Source organism: Astatotilapia calliptera, chromosome 11 (assembly GCF_964374335.1).
Source record: "Astatotilapia calliptera chromosome 11, fAstCal68.1, whole genome shotgun sequence".
In the NCBI taxonomy this organism is placed as follows: Eukaryota; Metazoa; Chordata; class Actinopteri; order Cichliformes; family Cichlidae; genus Astatotilapia; species Astatotilapia calliptera.
In genome coordinates, this window is record NC_137432.1 from 10,170,719 (window position 1) to 10,189,700 (window position 18,982).

An 18,982-nucleotide genomic window follows, 5' to 3' on the forward strand; every position below is an offset into this window, starting at 1 on the left:
TATGCACACCTGATATAGGGTGTTGATGTCATTAGACCACACCCCTTCTCATTACAGAGATGCACATCACCTAATATGCTTAATTGATAGTAGGCTTTCGAGCCTATACAGCTTGGAGTAAGACAACATGCATGAAGAGGATGATGTGGACAAAATACTCATTTGCCTAATAATTCTGCACTCCCTGCAAAGCACACGTGTGGAATGGACAAGACCAAAGAGCTGTCATGGAAACAATTGTAGAAGCGATTGTGGAAACATTATGCTTTGAAGCTGTTTTTCTGTTAAGGGAACAGGACAACCTCACAGCACTGAAGGGCTAAAGGACGGGGCCATGTACTGTAAAAATCTTAGATGGGAACCTCTTTCTGTTTGCTAGAACAGTGAAGATGAGTCATGGATTGGTCTTACACCATAACAGTAACTCAAAACATACCACCAAGGCAACAACTGGCCTAGCCAGTCCCCAGACCTCCATCCTATTAAACAAAATCTGTGGAGGGAGCTGAAGCTTTGAGTTGCCAAGCAGCAGCCAAGAAACCTAAAGGACTTTGAGGGTTTCTGTGAGGAGTAGTAGGCCAAAATCCTTCCTGAGATCTGTGTAAACCTGGTAACCAACTAAAAGAAATGTCTTACCACTGTGTTTGCCAACAAAGGTTTCTACTTTGGTATCAAATACTTATTTTATTAACTGATATGCAAATCAGTTTATAATTTTATTGTGCTTTTTCTGGATTATTGTTTGATATTCTGTCCATTAAACAGTGAAACTACCATAAAGCCATGAAGCCTGTTCATTTTCCCCACTGTAATGATGACTACTTGAGACAAAAATTGTAAATTTAGATTCATCGTTCCATAAAACCTGTTTCCACCGATTTTCAGTCCAATACTTGTGTAATTTGGCATACCTTAGCCTTTTCCTGTTTCCTCTCCTTCTTGACAGCCATCCTTCCATCGAGACCATTTTGATGAGGATTTGATGAACAGTAGATGGATGAATTGAAGGCCAGATGCATGCTCAGATTTTTTTTTTATTTTTTATTTTTTAAGGACTTCGAGATACTGTTCATCTGCTGTAGATAGTTTTTTAGGCTTGCCAGTTCTTCTGTCCACCACGTCTCCAGTTCCCTCAATTTTTGTTTTTTAGGACACATTGCACACCATCCTGATTATATGTCAGTTTTTAGGTAATAGGTCTATGGGAATTATCTCTTTGGTGCAAAATTGGTGCATATTTTATGGCCACTGAACTGTGTCATCTTGTTTGTTTTTTGTAGATTCAACTAAAGAAATTAGAAAGGGGTAGCTCAAGACTTTTGCACAGTACTGTAAGCACCTAAACAGTGTAAAAGCACCTAGCATCTGCATCATCAGCTGATGATGTGCCCGTTCCCTTTCCCTCTTTCCACTGCGTAGTCACTCTTGTGATATTTGTTCACTATGAGTGCACCATACAGATACTTGTAGAGCACCTCACGTAGCAGTACTGGATTGTGTGAAGGCTCTTAAGCGCTTAACTTGTGTGTAAGAAAGAACGTGATTTGAGAAACACAGCAGGTGTATCTGTCAGACTGTGCAGCAAATACAGTATAATGATGCGGGCATTTAGTAAAAGAGTCCAGGAAACTGTTGCAGGATCAGTAGCAGCACTTCTCAGCTGTCTTAGTACACTTAAGCCAGTGAACTTAATGCTGACAGGGATTTGTTCTTTTTTTTCCTATTTCTTTTTTTTTTCTGGACTCAGTTCTTTAATACTTTTAAAATATTAATGCTCAGTTTGATACCGCTTGACAGACTAATGTACATCATTTATATTAGAGTGTGCACCATATTGTAATATTTTTAAACGTTAAAGGCTCTGCAGAGCTGCTACAAATGTGGATCGAGAGTTGGCTTGTGTGTTCAAACGCTACGCTACAGACTGCATCCAACAACACTCTGACTGTAATGGAAAGATTTACAATCCAAAACACTGAGTCAGAATACGCTTGGTTTTTCACAGCTGACATTTTGGCTCATAGTAAAAGAAAAAACTGAAAAATTGCTGTTAACATAAATCATAAGAGTAAGCTAGCTAGCGAGCAAGAGCAACGCAAAGAAAGTAACACTGAAACTAAAGCAGCTGTGCTTCCAACGTATGTTTACTCAAAATGTCTTTACATCATCACCTCAACCTGCTAATTAGTAAAGTACAGTATTCAACTAACTGATGTCATAGTTGCCCTAAATTAACAGCATTATTAATTACTAGAATGTTTTTTCTGTTTCTGTAATGATCAGTATGTGCAAGCTCATTAATCAAAATAATAATTTTAATGCTATAATATAATTATTGTTGTCATCCATGAATATTCAAATTGACTGCTTTACAAAACGGCAGATAGATTAAATAATAAAGCACATTATTATTATTTTTATTAAGATTTCAAATGAAAATCTTTACTTGCAGCTGAATATTATGCTTGATTAATTTCTGACTTCTCAGAGAACTCCAGTATGCCAGCTCAAATGTGGCTATAACAACATGAATTCAGGAATTTTTTTGTTTTAAAAGGTTTTTGACAGGTTTCTAAAATAACATAACATAATACTGTATATAAAGTTCTCTGAAGCTTCTTAACTAAGCGTATTTGCACTAAAAACAGATTATGAAACAGTTCAGGATTATAGCTGAAGCAATATATTGAATAATTTCCATCTACAGCTTTTTTCCTCTACCACTACCTACAGATGCTAGGTGTAAGTTCAAAAGGGCAGCTTTTACTTGAGGGGTTTAGTCTGCGAGCGACTGGTCCAACACAGCTAACAAAATGAGAATGAGTGTCAGAAACAAAGCCAGACACACACAGGCCGATTGACACAATAAAGGGATTACTGGACACTTGACACATTGCTCTAACGCTGTCTGGCAGAGGAAGATGGAAACGGCTTGAATACACTGAGGGGGAGCAATTAAACACAGGTGCAGCTCATTAGGGTGGAGCGCACATTCACAAAGGTAGGAAATGCACCAGAGCTGGAGGTATCTGAAACAACAGACACGGGGAGGTACAAAATCTAACTGGAAATTACAGATATAATCAACAGTGAAAAACATAATTTTGGAGCCCTGGTGGGATATCGCAATCACCAGCCTGCACTGTATCATACACTCAAGGAATACCGTGTTTACCAACCTAATTATTGAGTGTAATCGTGTTCAATTACTTTTCAGGAAGCAATTTTAGCTGCTCTCGATTGGAGAGGCGTCCCCTCTGCGCCACTGTGCATGACTGACCTCCCACATTAATATTTCATCAACATGCTACAGATCTGCCGTGAATTTTATGTTTTTAAAAATAACCCACAGTGCACTGGTGTGTAAACTCGCAAATTGTTAATGAGAATTCAGTTTCCATGCAAATAGAGAAAATATCTCTAATCAGTGCTTTAATTGCTGTGGAATTAAATCCAGCAGTGCTCTCAGGCTGAATGCATCCAAAGAAGGAGGGAATAGCGCTAAATATCAGTTCATCAGATGTTATCGATGCAACAGCAATCTCTGATATCAACAGTCATTTAACTGCAATATAGAAAGGAAGCTTTTACCAATTGAGCAGTAATTAGAGAAACTTAATAGCCATTCACAATGCGTGTGGTACTTTTGGGATTAGCAATAAATGGGGATTTACACCAGCCTGTATCATCCAGTGTGTATAATGCCAGCTAGGGAAAGAAGATGATCCTTTCCTGATACGGTAAAACTGTATCAGTATCACTCTCCTCCTATGGGCATACACACAGTACAGAAGTCTTTAAGAGGTGTATATAAGCCAAAGATAGCCTGGCTTAGAGAAAAAACAAACACAAGTCTGCCTAAAAGTGGACTGCTGCCAGTTAGATCAGATGAAACAACAGCAACTGTCTCCGAGGTGCTTTATTTGTTCGTAATATCACAGAGAAATGGATCAAGCAAAGCTATAAATCTTTATTTTGTCAAAGTTTCCCAACTCAGGAGAAAACTAAGTTGATCCAAGTTTTCCCCAAGATCCAGGCTCATGAAACCCTGATGAAATTCTTGTGAGGGCCACTTTGGCTCGCACATTTATTATTTGGGATCTACTGGTGACTTATAAATTATCCAACACTGCGACGCTACAGTTCTCACCCGTCTGTGTCCTCGCAGGACTTTGCATAGAAAGTTTAAAATTAATACAAAGACTTTTTAGTAGAGGTTACAAAAACAGAGCCTGTGCACTGTTGATGGATATTATGCTGCAGTTAGATTAGGCTCCCCACAGTTTCTCACACTATAGCCCTTAAACCTGCAGCTGCTCTGATTCTGAAATGCAACAGCAGTGATACATTTTCATGAGCCTGACCTCTGTGAGAAAAGGCCGGAGACTGAATTTCTTATTTGAACCTCAGAGACAGAAAAGGAAAAATCAGGATTGCACTATAGCTGTAACTGATAATGTTTGTGTGTACATTAGACATTATATTAGTGCTGGATGGATACATCCTTACTATACTTGCATTAATGAAACATTTTGTGTGATTAAATGGTGAGTATTTAGTGCGACTGCTGGCGGACTTCTGCCCAGGACCTCAGCAGATTTGCTTCACAAAGATTTGAATTCTTGTTGCTCCTCATTCGCTTCTGCTCAGGAGGATCTGAGACCCTCTCCAGAGTCCCATTAGTGGGTTGACGAGTGTTTACTGTGTGACACCAGAGTAACTCTCGCTGAAGAGTTTTCAGATGTCTCATAGCAGCTCAGCTATTTCAGAGAAACTCCGGCATATCTTGTTGTGCAATAAGTGCAGATTTTGTTGTGCTGTCACAAACTGCTTATATTTATTTGAAAGGATGACAGTTTAACTTTGGTGACAGTAGGATGTAGCCCCACTGGGGAGTCTTCATTTGTGTCATACTCTCCATGTTTATGTTGCTTTGTTGTTATTAATGGATGGCTTCCCCTCACAAAGGTTAATCTGAGTCTGTTAAGACTGAAGGGGACTCAGTGTTTAACCACAAAGTACATCCAAACTGGAATGAAAGGATTAGCTTAACCTCAGGTTAAGCTGTTCTCCAGACCACTACGATGCCGTGTTCAGCGTCCAAACTGTGTATTAATAACAGGGAATTTGTTCAATTCGAATTACAACTATATTTTGACCTAAAACAAGTCCACCATCATGTCATTTAAAATCATGTTATTATATGCGGGCATTCAGAAAATTGGCCTACACAATTTCAGTGTGCTTCTGATGTAAAAACTGTGCTTTTGAAAAAGAATCACCGCATAGTACATAAATGTATCATGCATGAAGTGGTAGAGGTGCATTTAAAATCACAATAACAATCACCTAAAGGTTTTGTAAGGTAAAGATCCTGCAGCTATAAGTGAGCACTTGGTAACAGTGGGAAGAAAAAACTCCCTTTTCACAGGAAGAAACCAACAGCAGAATCAGGCTCAGGGAGGGGCGGGGCCATCTATCAGGACCGGTTGGCGGTAGGGGGTGAGGATAGACAAAAGACGCAGTGTTGAAGTGAGTCAGGGATGAATAATAACTTATGATTAAATGCAGAGCGGTGTGTAAAAGTAAAAGAGAGTGAAAAATAATAAAACTGTGTTTTGTATAAAATGAAAGTAGATTTGATTTGGTGTGTGCAGTTACCACCAGCAGAAGCTGCAGATGCAACAGCGTTTGGGTTCCCAGAGAAGCCCACAGGAATTAAAAGAGTGCAGCCGACTTTAATAAATGTACTGTATTTCACTCATGCAGGGTCTGCCAGGTAATACTGGACCACAGGGGCAACGAGGACCCCCAGGACCAGTTGTAAGTCTGTTTTCTTATTAGTTCCACTGTGATTTTGTGTGAAAAATCCACTTGATCCCTCAGCTTTCAGCCATCTTTGTTCTCCATCTGCACCTTTTTCAGGGAGCACCAGGAGCACCAGGAGCTCCAGGACCAGGTGGGCCAACAGGGCCACAAGGGGATCAAGGAGTTCCTGTGGGTGAAAATGTTTTTTTTGTTTGTTTGTTTTTCGGTTTTGTTTTTTTGTTGTTGTTAAGATTAGTATGATACTGCATTTATCTGAGGACTTTGCAATGAAATATTATGACATGTTGCGCTGTGTATGCTAAGAAAACACCTTATTGTCTGACCAGAACCATATTAACCAACCTTCACATAAACCTACCTACACAAAGTTTAGGAAGTGTAAATACACATTTTGTTTTTTCCTCATATTCAGATGTAATTAGTCCTTGAGGAAGTCTTGTTCTCTTCCACTTTATATTTCCCTTTTCCTCCGCTTTTGAGCAGTACGGTAATCAAACTAACATCACAACCTCTGCCAAGGAGGTCATGTTTTTGGTACTGTGTGCATATGGGTCATGTTAACATGTTAACAAGAATTCATCTTACATCCACCAAGGTGCTTAAGGTCAACTTAATGATTTACTGGTCGCAAATTGAGAAGCCTCAAAACTTTTATTTTAGCTTTAATATCCGAAGTACAGTAAGTCAGACTTGTTTAGCCCTTTAAAAGAATTTGTGCAGGAAACATAATTTTAGATGAGGATGCTGAGGAGATGGTGTGGGGATCCATGCTTTGTGTAATGCTAACAGGAACAGATGATACTGTGGAGTCCTGTGACAGCTAATCTAGTCTTGGGTCAGCTTTGCAGGCCAGCAGCAAGTTTGGCTCAGACAGTAGGGCTATAAATCACTTCCTCTCTCCTCAACATATACCCAAAAACAGTGAGAGATCACATCTGGCGATTCTACGAGATACAGAAGGAGGGGGGGCGCAAACACTTTATGAATGTACAAACATGCATCTATTAAATGAATGGAAAAACATTTCCCTTCCTGGCGTTTTATTAAACTTTGAGTTTCAAACTTTATCTCAACCAGAAATTACTGATTCAGTGTCTGTTCTGCCCCCTGCAACCTTTCACCAGTGCTGCAGGAGAATATTTTTCTTCTTAAACAAGTTGTTTAAAATAGCAGACAGTTAATTCTGGAGGGAAATTTACCACTTTGCTTCAGAAGTGAGTCCTGGAGTACTCTACCTGTTTGTCTGAGGTAGAACCTGGTACATCTATCCCACTACTCTGACAAATTAGATAAGTGTGTGAGCATAGAGTTTAAAAATGCAGAGAAGAAGGTCATTCTGCACTTTCTACAAATTCTTGCCTCGAGCATCTAATGTGAAACCCAAACTGTTCTGTTAGGGAAGACATGGTGCATCTGGAAATGCTATGTGCCATCTGTAAATATAGGGATTTATGAAGCTTTTTAATAGAGACTTAGAACAAAACATATGCATGGAGGTCTTTGGAAGGGAGAAGACTGAGTGAGAATCTAAATATGCTTTACTCCTTGATTGACTTGCATATTTGCCAAATCTCATTCTGGTTGTCAGTAGATGTTGAAACACGTCGTAGCTCTCGCCAACGTCCTGAGTTTGTGGGACTGAGACCAGATACAGTTTCTGGATGTGGTTTCCAGCTAGTCAACCACCTGAGGGGTTGACTAGCTGGCGTTTGCCAGTTATGAAAAGGAAAAAAAGGAACAAACCTAGTGGCTGTTTTATGAGTCCACATTTGAAGTCTTCGCAAGTGGACTTTCCTTCTCAGATAAAATGGGAAATATTTTGAGTGAAAAAACACCAACTCTGCACTTTGGAAAGACTCTTTGTATACAAGACATGATGGAAAGACACTTTTGATTGAGTCATAAAAGAAATTTGATTTATACCAGAGCTGTACTTCTGTCTTTCTTGTGCTCTTTGGCACCTGATGAGATAGTCGACATTTATGTGCCCAGGAAGATTCAGAACCTCCAAACAGGCACGCAGCGGAGGTCCAGGAAGAGACTTTTATTGTTCAGACCTGCACTCCAATTCAGCCACTGTGTCAAATGTTGGCAAAGCCTTTTTATCATCTGTGGTATAATATGCATATAATATCCCAGGCCAGCATGCACGCATTTTCTCTATCCCTCTCAGCTCAGCCTCCCTCACACACACAAACGCAGCCTGTCAGTTGGTGGTCAAGGACACGTTTTCCCAAGATAAACAAAACTCTATTCAAAAGCTGCAGCAGCATCAAACTTATATTTATTGTATCAGCTCACGGTCCACGCGGCCAGGAAATCTTTGTCTTTTATTTGCCTCTGATATGCAAGCTTGGCAGGTATTTCAGAGTATGCGCGTACCGTGTTCAGATATGCATCTCTGTGCTTTACAGTGTTGACATTGGAGGAAAGCAAGCCCATCCAAGACACAGATGATGCCCTCTGTTTGTGAGCACTCTAACTTTGGAGCTCATGAGTGTTATGGAAAGAAAACAAAGACTCTGGGCTCATTTTGTCATATTTTAGATGTATTTAGTTGTACTAGCTGTTATGTCAGAGATGAAAAGAGATGAAGAGATGGGGCTTGATAAGATGGGGACAGAAAAAGAGATGGCTGTGTGTGAGCATTCAGCCCTGTTGACTGTTTATTCTCCTCATGTGCTTTTATGTTCCAGGGTCCTGCTGGTACCAAAGGCGATAAAGGAGAAAGAGTAAGTCTTTCCACTGTTTTGCAGCTCTTTAGAGCAAATCTTGTTTTACTGGTTTTATTTTGCTGTGGAAATACAGTTATCTTTGCTGAAGTAAAACTTCTAACAATTACTCACTAATACCTCCCGCCCATGTTGTGGAGAAACCGCAGCGTACTGCAGCACGCAGTTACCATTTCCTGTTCGTCTTTTTGCACAAACGTTCACTCTATTCCTCTTGCTCTCCCTCAGCCTCGTTTAAGGCGCACCAAATCAAATCAGTGTTCATGGTCCAAATTTGCAGCAGTGCAGGGTCTGTATTTCTGCTGACACGGGAAAGAGGCCGTCACCGCCGAGGGCTTGAGAGACACGCAACTTGCCAGCTTGAATCGAACCTGTAATTCCTGTTTCTGCTTCGTTTTAAGCAACTATTGGGGACATTTGTACCCTGCTGCAGTTAATTTCAGTACAACGTGACATGAAAGGCTGGGAGAAAACGTGCGAGAGGATTTTTTTTTCTTAGTGTATATTTGGGTGAGGTGGCCCAGTTGTGATGGTAGGAAAGCTCTAGTGAATTGTGTAACTCTTAAACAATACATTTTTAATGCAATGTTATTTTTAATGTGTATTCTTGCTCTTATATAAACAAACACCTGATGCTCATAGTCAGAGAGACAGGGGTTCAGATAATCTGACATTAGGGGGCAAATTTAGTAAGCAGGACAAATTAGCAAAGATGCACTCAGTCGAGTGCAAGGTAGCCAGTTCACTTCAATAATGATCCACATTTTATCGAAAGCAGCACACACTTCAGTAGTACAAAAACAAGCAGACCTGCTCATCGGCGGTGGATGTTTGCACAGCTGTTCTCTGGGTAAATCCGACAGCACAGGTGGAGCATCAGAATAACAGCTGACCAGCACGATATGTGAGAAAAGACAAAGAAATATTGTCAGATTTCCATCATTCGCAAGTACTGCGATTGATGCAGGTATTAATTAAAGTAATATTACATACTCTAAGATAAAGACATTAATCTACACATTTCAGATCTCTATGAGTCCTGTTGAATGCTGCATTTGGTACATAAAAGCTCTGATATTAGCTTAAAAACTACATGAAAGTTACGCTCTATGTGTGTTTGTAATGAGATTTCCCTTCCTGAGTTCTGATCTGTTTCATTAAAATACTTGTTTTTTGAAGACTAGAAATATGGGACCATGCTCATAGCCCTGAGCCATCTACCAGTGGCAATTACACATGAATCCTGCTCGTCCATATAAATGAGACATGCTTCTATTCTCTGTGAAATTTGATGACATTTGTGGTAAATTACAAGCTACAAACCTTTTAAACATTTTCCTCTCTAAATTTTTGCTCGGCAAAACTGACACAGTGCCTCTTAAGTAACTACTGACAGCCACTTTTTAAACAAAATGACAATATGAAAAAAAATATGATAAAGAAGATCATGATAAAAAAATCTTTCTGAGCAGGTAAAGTCCCGTGTCAATCAACAATGGGACAACATTTCTCTCCCAAAAGACCAACAGCTGGTGTCTTCAGTTACCAGATGTTTATAGGCTGTTGTTAAAAGAAGAGGGGATGCTAAACATGCTGTTGCTGCTATCAAATTGCTAATATTTTTCCTAAAATAGTGAATACTTTTTAACATTTGATATTTTTTCTATTTTTTATTGGGAATAATATATGGGTTATGAGAGCCACAAATCATTTTACATGCAATACAACGTCCCAAACGTTTTGTTATTGGCTTTGTAATTTCATCTTTTTTGAGATGTAGTCTGGGTTGTTTTTCACACCTCCTGTGTAGTACTCCTCATGACAAGTTAACTGCTTAAAAAAAAAAAGATTAATTTTTAAAATACAAACTATAGAAGCACACTCAACAAAGTTAGCCCAAATAATTAGTGTAATTAAATCTGGATTTATATTTAATCGTCCAGTTTTCACGTACTTGCTGTGGTTCTGGCTTTCTGTTTTGTGTCAGTGTGGAGTAAAGGTGGAGTACACTCATTAAACACCCATAAAAAAACACCCGCCCACCACTTTATCAACGTCTGGTCTGGCAGTTTATGTCTGTGTGGTTGTGTAAAGTCAGATCCTACGAGCTCTGTGTTTGTTCTTCCAGGGTGATGTGCAGTCCCAGGCGACTGTGCGAGCTATTGCACGTCAAGTGTGTGAACAGCTCATCCAGAGTGAGTAATCTCGATTTTTTACAGATTAACACGAGCATGCTTCATTACTTCTGATTATTTTTTTTAAATAACAAAACATACATGAATGTCAAAAGTTAAATCTGGGTGTTTTCAAATCATTCAATCTCCACCATCTATTTCAGGCCACTTGTCGCGTTACAACTCCTTCCTGAACCAGATCCCCATGCAGCCAGCGGTGTCAGTCCGAACAGTGCCTGGACCACCAGGAGAGCCGGGTAGGAGAGGCACCCCTGGTCCTCAGGGAGAGCAAGGTCCAGCCGGGAGGCCAGGCTTTCCCGGTACTAACGGCCAGAACGGGCAACCAGGCGAGAGGGGTGAGACATAAAGCTGTGCTCATGGTTAAAATCCGAGTTTGTTGACATTAGACAGCTCATGTCAACAGGCACACATCGGTCATTTTTTTCCCCTTATCACTGCTATGGCTGAGGAGTCAACATCCCACATTTAACAGCATCAAAAAGACAGAAACTTGAGTATTTATTAGGCATGTGTTTGTGTGTAATATTTAGCAAGACATAAAGAAAAATACAGTCACAAGCCTTTGAAGTAATTTAACGTCTTTAAGACAGATAATAGGAATATTAGCTGCGAGATACACATGAAATAAAAACTGCAGTGAGAAAAGTAGAGCCCCTAGTGTGAGTTGCACTCTGAGTAAAATAAGTACCAATTTTCTGACTATGAGTACCATCAGATGAACCTGTCTGGTTCTGCTGTGCTCATTATTTCAGCTGTACATTGTCAGTGTCCAGACAGAAACCCGTCATCTCTGTGAATTATACATTACAAATGCTGAATTTTGAAAAGTTGCTTTAAACCCCCAAAAGCTCAACACCTTGAGCTTCCATGTTTTTCCATGTCACTAATTATCAGTGAGAAAAAGAAAGGATTCGGGGAGGGGAAAAAAGCAAGAAATTCTCAATCCCGCCTGCTTGTTTGCTGTATTTTGTGGTCTGTGTAGGTTCCAGACAAACTCACAGTCAGCATCAGCGCTCCTGTGAGGTTCAGTCCAGGCCAGAAGACAGTAACTCTAATATCCATGAGGTCATTCCCCTGCCACGAGCCCTCAGAGGAGAAACAGCCTTTATGAGGCTCCATTCTCATCACGAAAACACGCAACCCACACTGAAGAACCACATGCTGAATGAGTCTGCGCACACACACACACCCACACACTCACACGGAGAAGGCTTTGGAAAGCTCAGAGCACTTGAACTTGTGTCAGGAAGTGTCAAGGTTCAGGTCTTTGAGTCTCCCTAATGACATTTATGATCTGTAGCCACTGGTCTACTACAAACACACTAATTTACTGTTTTATAGAACTGAAACCAGAGTAAGCGTCCTTTCTAAGATGTATGGCTTTCTTATGAACAGATGGTGAGCGCAGGGCTACCAGAATCAGGCTCAACATTAGAATATTTTCAGTAAAATTGACAGACAGTGAGACAATGGAGTTGCAATCATCAAGTTACAGTCATAATGAAGCCACCGTAGTAGAAAACGCATTTTTATTTGAGGTAATGTCAAATGTTTTCCAGCCTCGTGGTGCTTACTTCCTTTTTATTGATGCGATTGATTAAGGCGGTCGTAAAAGCAGCACGGCAGAAAATCTGCACATTAGTTTTATGTGGTTCTTTAATATTAGAGTGTACAAAAATATTCCATTAGGTCATTCGAACAGCTGCGCAGAGCAGACGTTGGGTTTATCATACATTTTATTGGGCTGATCACAGAGGCATAATTCATTTAGCAAATTTTCTATGAAAATATTCATATAATACAACGTTGGAAGAGCAAGTATTGGACAATTACTCAGAAGCTTAACTACTGATAGAGACAGTAAATGTAAGACCTACTCATTTTTGTATTTTTGGCTCCACCGTGGTGGATTCTAAGCCAAACAACCAAGATGGGAATTATTATTTGGAATGTTTTTTTATACACTGTACCTCATTTTTAGACAATCTAAAGTAATTGGACAGCTGAGTGAGGAGCGGATTCATGGCCTGGAGAGGCCCGTTCCTTTGTTATTTCATGAAAAATTGAGCAGACATATATGACATTAATTCACTGTTGAATTTGTATTTAATATTGTAAGTAAGGCTCAAAGAGATTGGCCATCATTAGACTTCAAAAACAAATGAACCTGTTTGAACATCAATAATCTGGTTCATTTGCCAAAAGGCATGAAGACAATTAAAATGCAGATAAAGTGCATTAAAAACTCATAAAAATGTTTTTATTTGGCATTTTTAATCAGGAATAAATAAAAAATATGGATCTTAAATATAACAGACAAATAAATAATAATATTAATAATAAATTAAATAACTCAGATGCAGTTGAAGTCTTTCAGATGTTCAGCTTTGATTCAGCAGGCTGAACAAAAAGATTGCATAAAAATGAGATGAGCTAAATCATTTTTTAAACACAATCCCTTCGTTTCAGCGGCTCAGAAGTAATTGGACAAATTAAATAACTGTAAATAAAATGTTTGTTTCTAATACTTGGGTGAAAACCCTTTGCTGGCAATAACAGCCTGAAGTCTTGAACTCATGGACATCACCAGATGCCGGGTTTCCTCCTCGATGCTCTGCCAGGCCTTTACTACAGTGGCTTTCAGTTGCTGTTTGTTTGTGAGCCTTTCTGTCCGAAGTTTAGTCTTCAGCAAGTGAAATGCATACTCAACTGGCTTAAGACAGTATGTATCTGAACACCTGTGCCACATTATCAGTAAACACGGGTTTCCAAGTACCACTGGCAGCCGTGCACGTTCAAGCCATCACACTGCCTCTGCCATGTTGTACAGATGATGTGGTATGCTTTGGATCATGAGCTGTTCCACACCTTCAACATACTTTTTTCTTTCCATCATTCTGGTGGAGGCTGATCTTGGTTTCATCTGTACAACAATATTTTTCCACAACTCTGCCAGCTTTTTTTTTTTTTTAAGTCCAATCTACCCTTTTTTTTTGCTGAGATTTATGAGTGACTTACACCTTGCAGTGAACCCTCTGTATTTACTTTCATGCAGTCTTCTCTTTATGGTAGACTTGGATATCGATACTCCTACCTCCTGTAGAGTGTTGTTCGCTTGGTTGGCTGTTGTGAAGGGGTTTCTCTTAAACATGAAAAAGATTCTGCGAACATCCACCACTCTTATCTTCCATGGACGTCTAGGTCTCTTTGCTTGCTCAGTTCACCAGAACTTTCTTTCCTTCTCGGGATGTACCAAACTGTAAATTTTGCCATTCGTACTATTGTGGCAATTTCTCTGATGTTTTTTTTTCTATTTTCGCAGCTCATTTTTTTACCTGCATGGAGACCTCCTTTGACTGCATGTTGTCTGTTCACAGCAAAATCTTCCAAATGCAAGCACCACACCTCCAATCAACTCCAGGCCTTTCATCTGCCTAACTGATGACATAACAAAGGAATTGCCCACACCTGCCCATGAAAGAGGCTTTGAGTCAATTACTTTTAGTCCCTTTACAAAGAGGTTGGAACTTGTTAAGGAGCTGAAATTCCTAAACCCTTCATCCAATTTGAACGTGGATACCCTCAAATAAAAGCTGAGAGTCCAAACATTATGTCCCTGTCCATTATATAATTGTAATTGTAATATGTTACAGCAAACCGGTAAAAAAGTATTAGGATGTTTACCTGCCCTTTGAGAAACATGTTGGTTCACCATCAGGTTCACCATTTACTCCACCTGTGCCTTCCCTCCTGCATATAAAGCTTATAAACCCTTAATCTGTGCAGACACCCAAGAGGACAGATGTAAGATGTGAATTTATGTTTAAATGTGCATCTCTTTGTTGGTTTCCAGGTCTGCCAGGAGAGAAGGGAGAAAGGGGGACTCCAGGGGTTGGGACTCAGGGGCCTCGAGGACCACCCGGATCTCCTGGTAAGAGACGAGCCCGGGAATACTCAACACTCTCTCTCCAGCGTTCTCCAAGCTACACATCAAGGCGCTGTAGCTGCTTCTAAATCTGATCATTTGGCATCTTTCTGCTCCTGAACATTTCTTATTGGTGTTTTCAGCTGGAGCTACCGTATGGGAGATATTCACTGTGTTTCCACTGAATAAACCACAGCGGCTTCAAATATTGAAACAATGGAATTAAATGGCACAGAGACTTAATCTGCTTTGGATTTACTTTACTCTCTGTTGAATCGCTGTCTGAGGAAAGCAAGCAGGCATTTTGGACCATGAATATAATTCTCTGTATTGATTTCCCGGTACGCTTTGTGGAATTTGAGGCTCGTGTTATGAAAATATGTCAGTGCTGGGATTTTCTGTTTACTGCGATCAATACTTCTAGAACAAGCTGACAAAACTTTGCTGTGATCAGATAACTAAAAAAAAAGGAAGCCCAAACTTCAGTCTCTTCTAAGATGAGGGTGCTGAGGGGAGGTGTGGGGACGGGGGGGCTCAGTCCTCATCCATTGTACTTTTCTGAAATATTTGTGGGATGATAATTTTAGCCCCTGGCAAAAGAAACTCCCATCCAAATATTGATTTCATATTTCTGCTGACTGCTGAAGTGAGTCCTGGTGGGGCAGTTTCTCCTGTGAAAACAGAAAACAGATGCCTCTGGCTCAGCGTGAGCGAAGAACTGTGTTATTCCTGCTCCTGCCCTCATGACATTCACCATCACCTTTCTTATCCACAAGTGACAAACAAACACTTGCTGCCTTCAGATCATGTTTTTCCAGCTAATAGAGGAGACAGGATTTAAAAGCCATTGAAGAGGTGATGGTACAGTGACAGGTTGTACACAGGCTGCCATTGTTAATTGTGTGGTTTTCCCTTTATTCCTTCACACCCAGCATCATCTGCTGAGAATCGTTTTACTAAATGTCAAACAAACACTTGGATTTTGGGAGTTTTTGTTGTTTTTTTAACCAGAACACTTTCCTTAATCTTAAGGTTTGCCAGGTGAAGGACGGACAGGTAGCCAGGGCCCACCTGGTCGACCTGGTAACCCAGGGACACCGGGGAGGCCCGGGAATCCAGGGACCACAGGACCAGCTGGTCAGCCTGGATACTGTGATGCAAACTCCTGTTTGGGATACAACGTGGGAGGTAAATATCATTCAACTTCGTGCATTGGTACCATTTTAAATAAAGGGTGTAGGATTTGGCAGAGGTACATAAAACCTGACCAATATTGGATTTTTAGGACTGATACCAATATTTGTCAATTTAAAAAGCCAACATATCGGCCAAATGTTTTGGTTTTTTCAGACACACAAAACATATGTAGTTGAGTTCTTACTAAGGTAACATGAGATTGCAGTTGTATCACAGTTATAAACAGAATGAAAGATGCATGTTGCTACCGTGATGTCACACATTTATTTCTTAGTTACAAAAAAGCAGACGTGATGAGGAGGGATGGATCTGACCGCACACTCACTGGCTACTGATGTGTGATTGACAGATAATCCTCAATATTGAATCATAGTATGACCAAGATTTACAAAGCAGACTTCACATTTTATTCAACATCAGCAAAGAACCTATAAAATCATCAGGAAAGAAGTCATGTCAGAAAGACGTTTTCCTGCAGACTTCAAAAGGAGCGGAAGTAATCCCAATATCCAACATCTTGTTACTCATGATTTGTTTTTCAGCTAAATTCTGGTGAAAATCGTAAATACAAAAATGCTTAACTGATATATTTAGTAATTGTCAGTTAGGCTGATTTTCTTTGAAAATATGATGAATGCAATTAACAAAGTATAACTTAAAATTATGACTCACGATTGCAGTTACATTGGCAATACTGGTTCCCACGTGGAAGTAGTAGTACATACAGGTTTCTACAGGGAGTGTTACTATGCTGTACTTGTTTTTAAGGCTATTTTAAAGAGGTGTAAAAAAGTAATTCATAATTCCCAAAATAATTGTTATTGCACAAATGAAAAATGTCACTTTGATGAACCTCAATTTACATTCAGTATTCCTGTTTTCAGTGTAATCATTAGCTGTCGTAACCTGTCAGCTGTTTCAAAGCAGCAAATTCAGTCCCCATCATTGAGATGCCACTCTCAGATATTTAATGACTGGTTGGAACAAAGCTGCATTACAAAAACAGAGAACGAGGTGATCCACATATTTGTGTGTGCTTTGCTTTTCTGTAATAACTCTTTATCAAATCAAGGCAATGAAAAAGAAAGAGAGGTGCAGGAAACAAAAGCATCGGTGCAGTTGCCCTAATTTTCCCCCAGTATGGAAAAGCTAAAATTCCACATTAGATTTTAGGTTCAAATTATCAGCAAGAATCCAACTACAATGTTGTCTTATCCACACAAAAGGATCAACTGATTTCTCTTTAGGTTTAGTTATGTGTTTTTAATAGCTTCATATGGGGGGCATAACAGAGCAGAACGTGTGCTGCAGACAAATGAATACAAAAGCACATTCATAAAAAGTGTGCACAGTAGGTGAGGAGCTGCCACCAGGAATCGAAATAACATCTTGACTGGAATATTTTTGTGACCAGAGTCAAAACATGAAATATCCAGACCTTACCAAAACATTCTTCACTGCTGTTTATCCAGACTTGCCCTGATTTGTCCTTCTGTATTCGAGCGATATTACTTTTATTCTGAGCAATTTGGTTTATTTTTATGTTTGCTAACTTGCTGCTCTAAGCAGCTTAAACAAAACCAGGCCTGTTTGGTCTTTATACGCCCTTATAAAGCATCTTTTATATGTGTAAAACACTCAAATATTGTTTTCACAGTGACAGCTGTTTCTGGCACAGTTATTGTTCTTGTAAAAGTGTTCGGAGAATTTGAGAGCTACCCGACTTTTATGGCTGTTCCACTGTGAAGTTTATACATTCATGTCCACACCGATGGATTAAGACGTTAGAAGGCCAAAGCTATTCATCTGTATTTAGATCAAATAAAATATGCAGTTGCACACACGTCTTTGACGACATTGAATATTCATACCGATGAGGCCATTGCAGGGCTTTATAGGGTCTTGGGCCATCTCAGCTTGGACGTTACACGTCTAACAGACTCTGACAAGTTGCCCTGATGATGTATCATCGTCTAAAAGTAGCTGATAGATGAGACATTACTTCATCCATCAAACCAGATTTATTTTATAGTGATAGATTCCAGTCTGAATGGTGTCTTTTTGTACTTTATGACTTGCGAGAATCCTCAGTGCTAGTCCCAAATGTGCACAGATTAAACACAGCCTCCCTGACCACTTAAAATAAGTTTTTTTTTAAATTTTAAAGCAAATAAAATGCGGCCTCAAACTGTGTCTTTGTGACAAGTAGAATTTATTCCTACATTTGTATTTGTCAACCTGAATAGTGTAGTTAACATATCATGGCTCAGTTAGTGCATTACACAAGGATCAGTGTCACGGCTTCAAGATGATATATGAGGTTTTTAACCATCAAATGTCAGCCATTACCAATCTAAATATATGGAAAAAGTATAAAATATTACATCAAAGGATATATGTAAATTATTAACTTTAGTTTGGCCTAATTGATCTTATCCCAAACAAGGGTGATTAAAGTCCTTTTCCCACATTCCTAAGTTGTTAAAATCTTGTAAAATACACTATTTGGATAAAAGTACCGGGCCACCTTCACGTTACGCCTACAGGAGCTGCTCGGCCATGTAAACTCACAGTGCACACTTTCTGTGCTGATGTTAATTCAAAGGGAGGTTTTTCAAAGTCTCCAAAGATATTGAGTCAGCAGAACGTCTGAGACTTTTACACACTGGCATTTGATGACCTCACTGTGTGACTTTACGTGATCTGTAACTATGTGGCTGAGTTGCTATGATTGATAAACCCTTGCAATTTGCAATAATCGCACTTGAAGCTGATGGGAAGAAACTTACTGCAGCACAGTTCCACGCTCAAATCCAGTGAGCTCTTCAGAACGACCCAAGCTTTCACGAATGTTTGTAAAGGAAGATTGCATGGTTAGGTGCTTGATTTCCTACACCTTTGGCAAGTCATTAAGAGGTGTGGCCCAATACTTTTTTGCCTACAACTAAACCAAAAGCTGCTTAGCTAAACATTAAGATGGTACAAAAGGCAGTCCAGCTGTCTTCAAACATACACACTTCACTGGGGTGCTGTTTGCCAAAATAATCTGGTGCATAGCCTTTAGAAAATGCACATTGGTTTATGGGCCCTTTAAGATGGTGAAA

At 39.6% G+C, this 18,982-nt stretch overlaps 1 protein-coding gene across 2 annotated transcripts in view; it reads left to right on the top strand.

Annotated features, from left to right (window-relative positions):
- The window catches only part of col14a1a (collagen, type XIV, alpha 1a), a 166,260-nt gene that overhangs the window by 143,527 nt on the left and 3,751 nt on the right, over window positions 1–18,982 (top strand). For both annotated transcript variants that reach the window (XM_080307779.1, XM_080307778.1), the window contains exons 41-47: window positions 5,770–5,823; window positions 5,926–5,997; window positions 8,526–8,561; window positions 10,690–10,756; window positions 10,900–11,091; window positions 14,610–14,687; window positions 15,714–15,869. In XM_080307779.1, coding sequence (XP_080163905.1) covers window positions 5,770–5,823; window positions 5,926–5,997; window positions 8,526–8,561; window positions 10,690–10,756; window positions 10,900–11,091; window positions 14,610–14,687; window positions 15,714–15,869 — 655 coding nt within the window. The remainder of the gene's footprint in view (window positions 1–5,769; window positions 5,824–5,925; window positions 5,998–8,525; window positions 8,562–10,689; window positions 10,757–10,899; window positions 11,092–14,609; window positions 14,688–15,713; window positions 15,870–18,982) is intronic.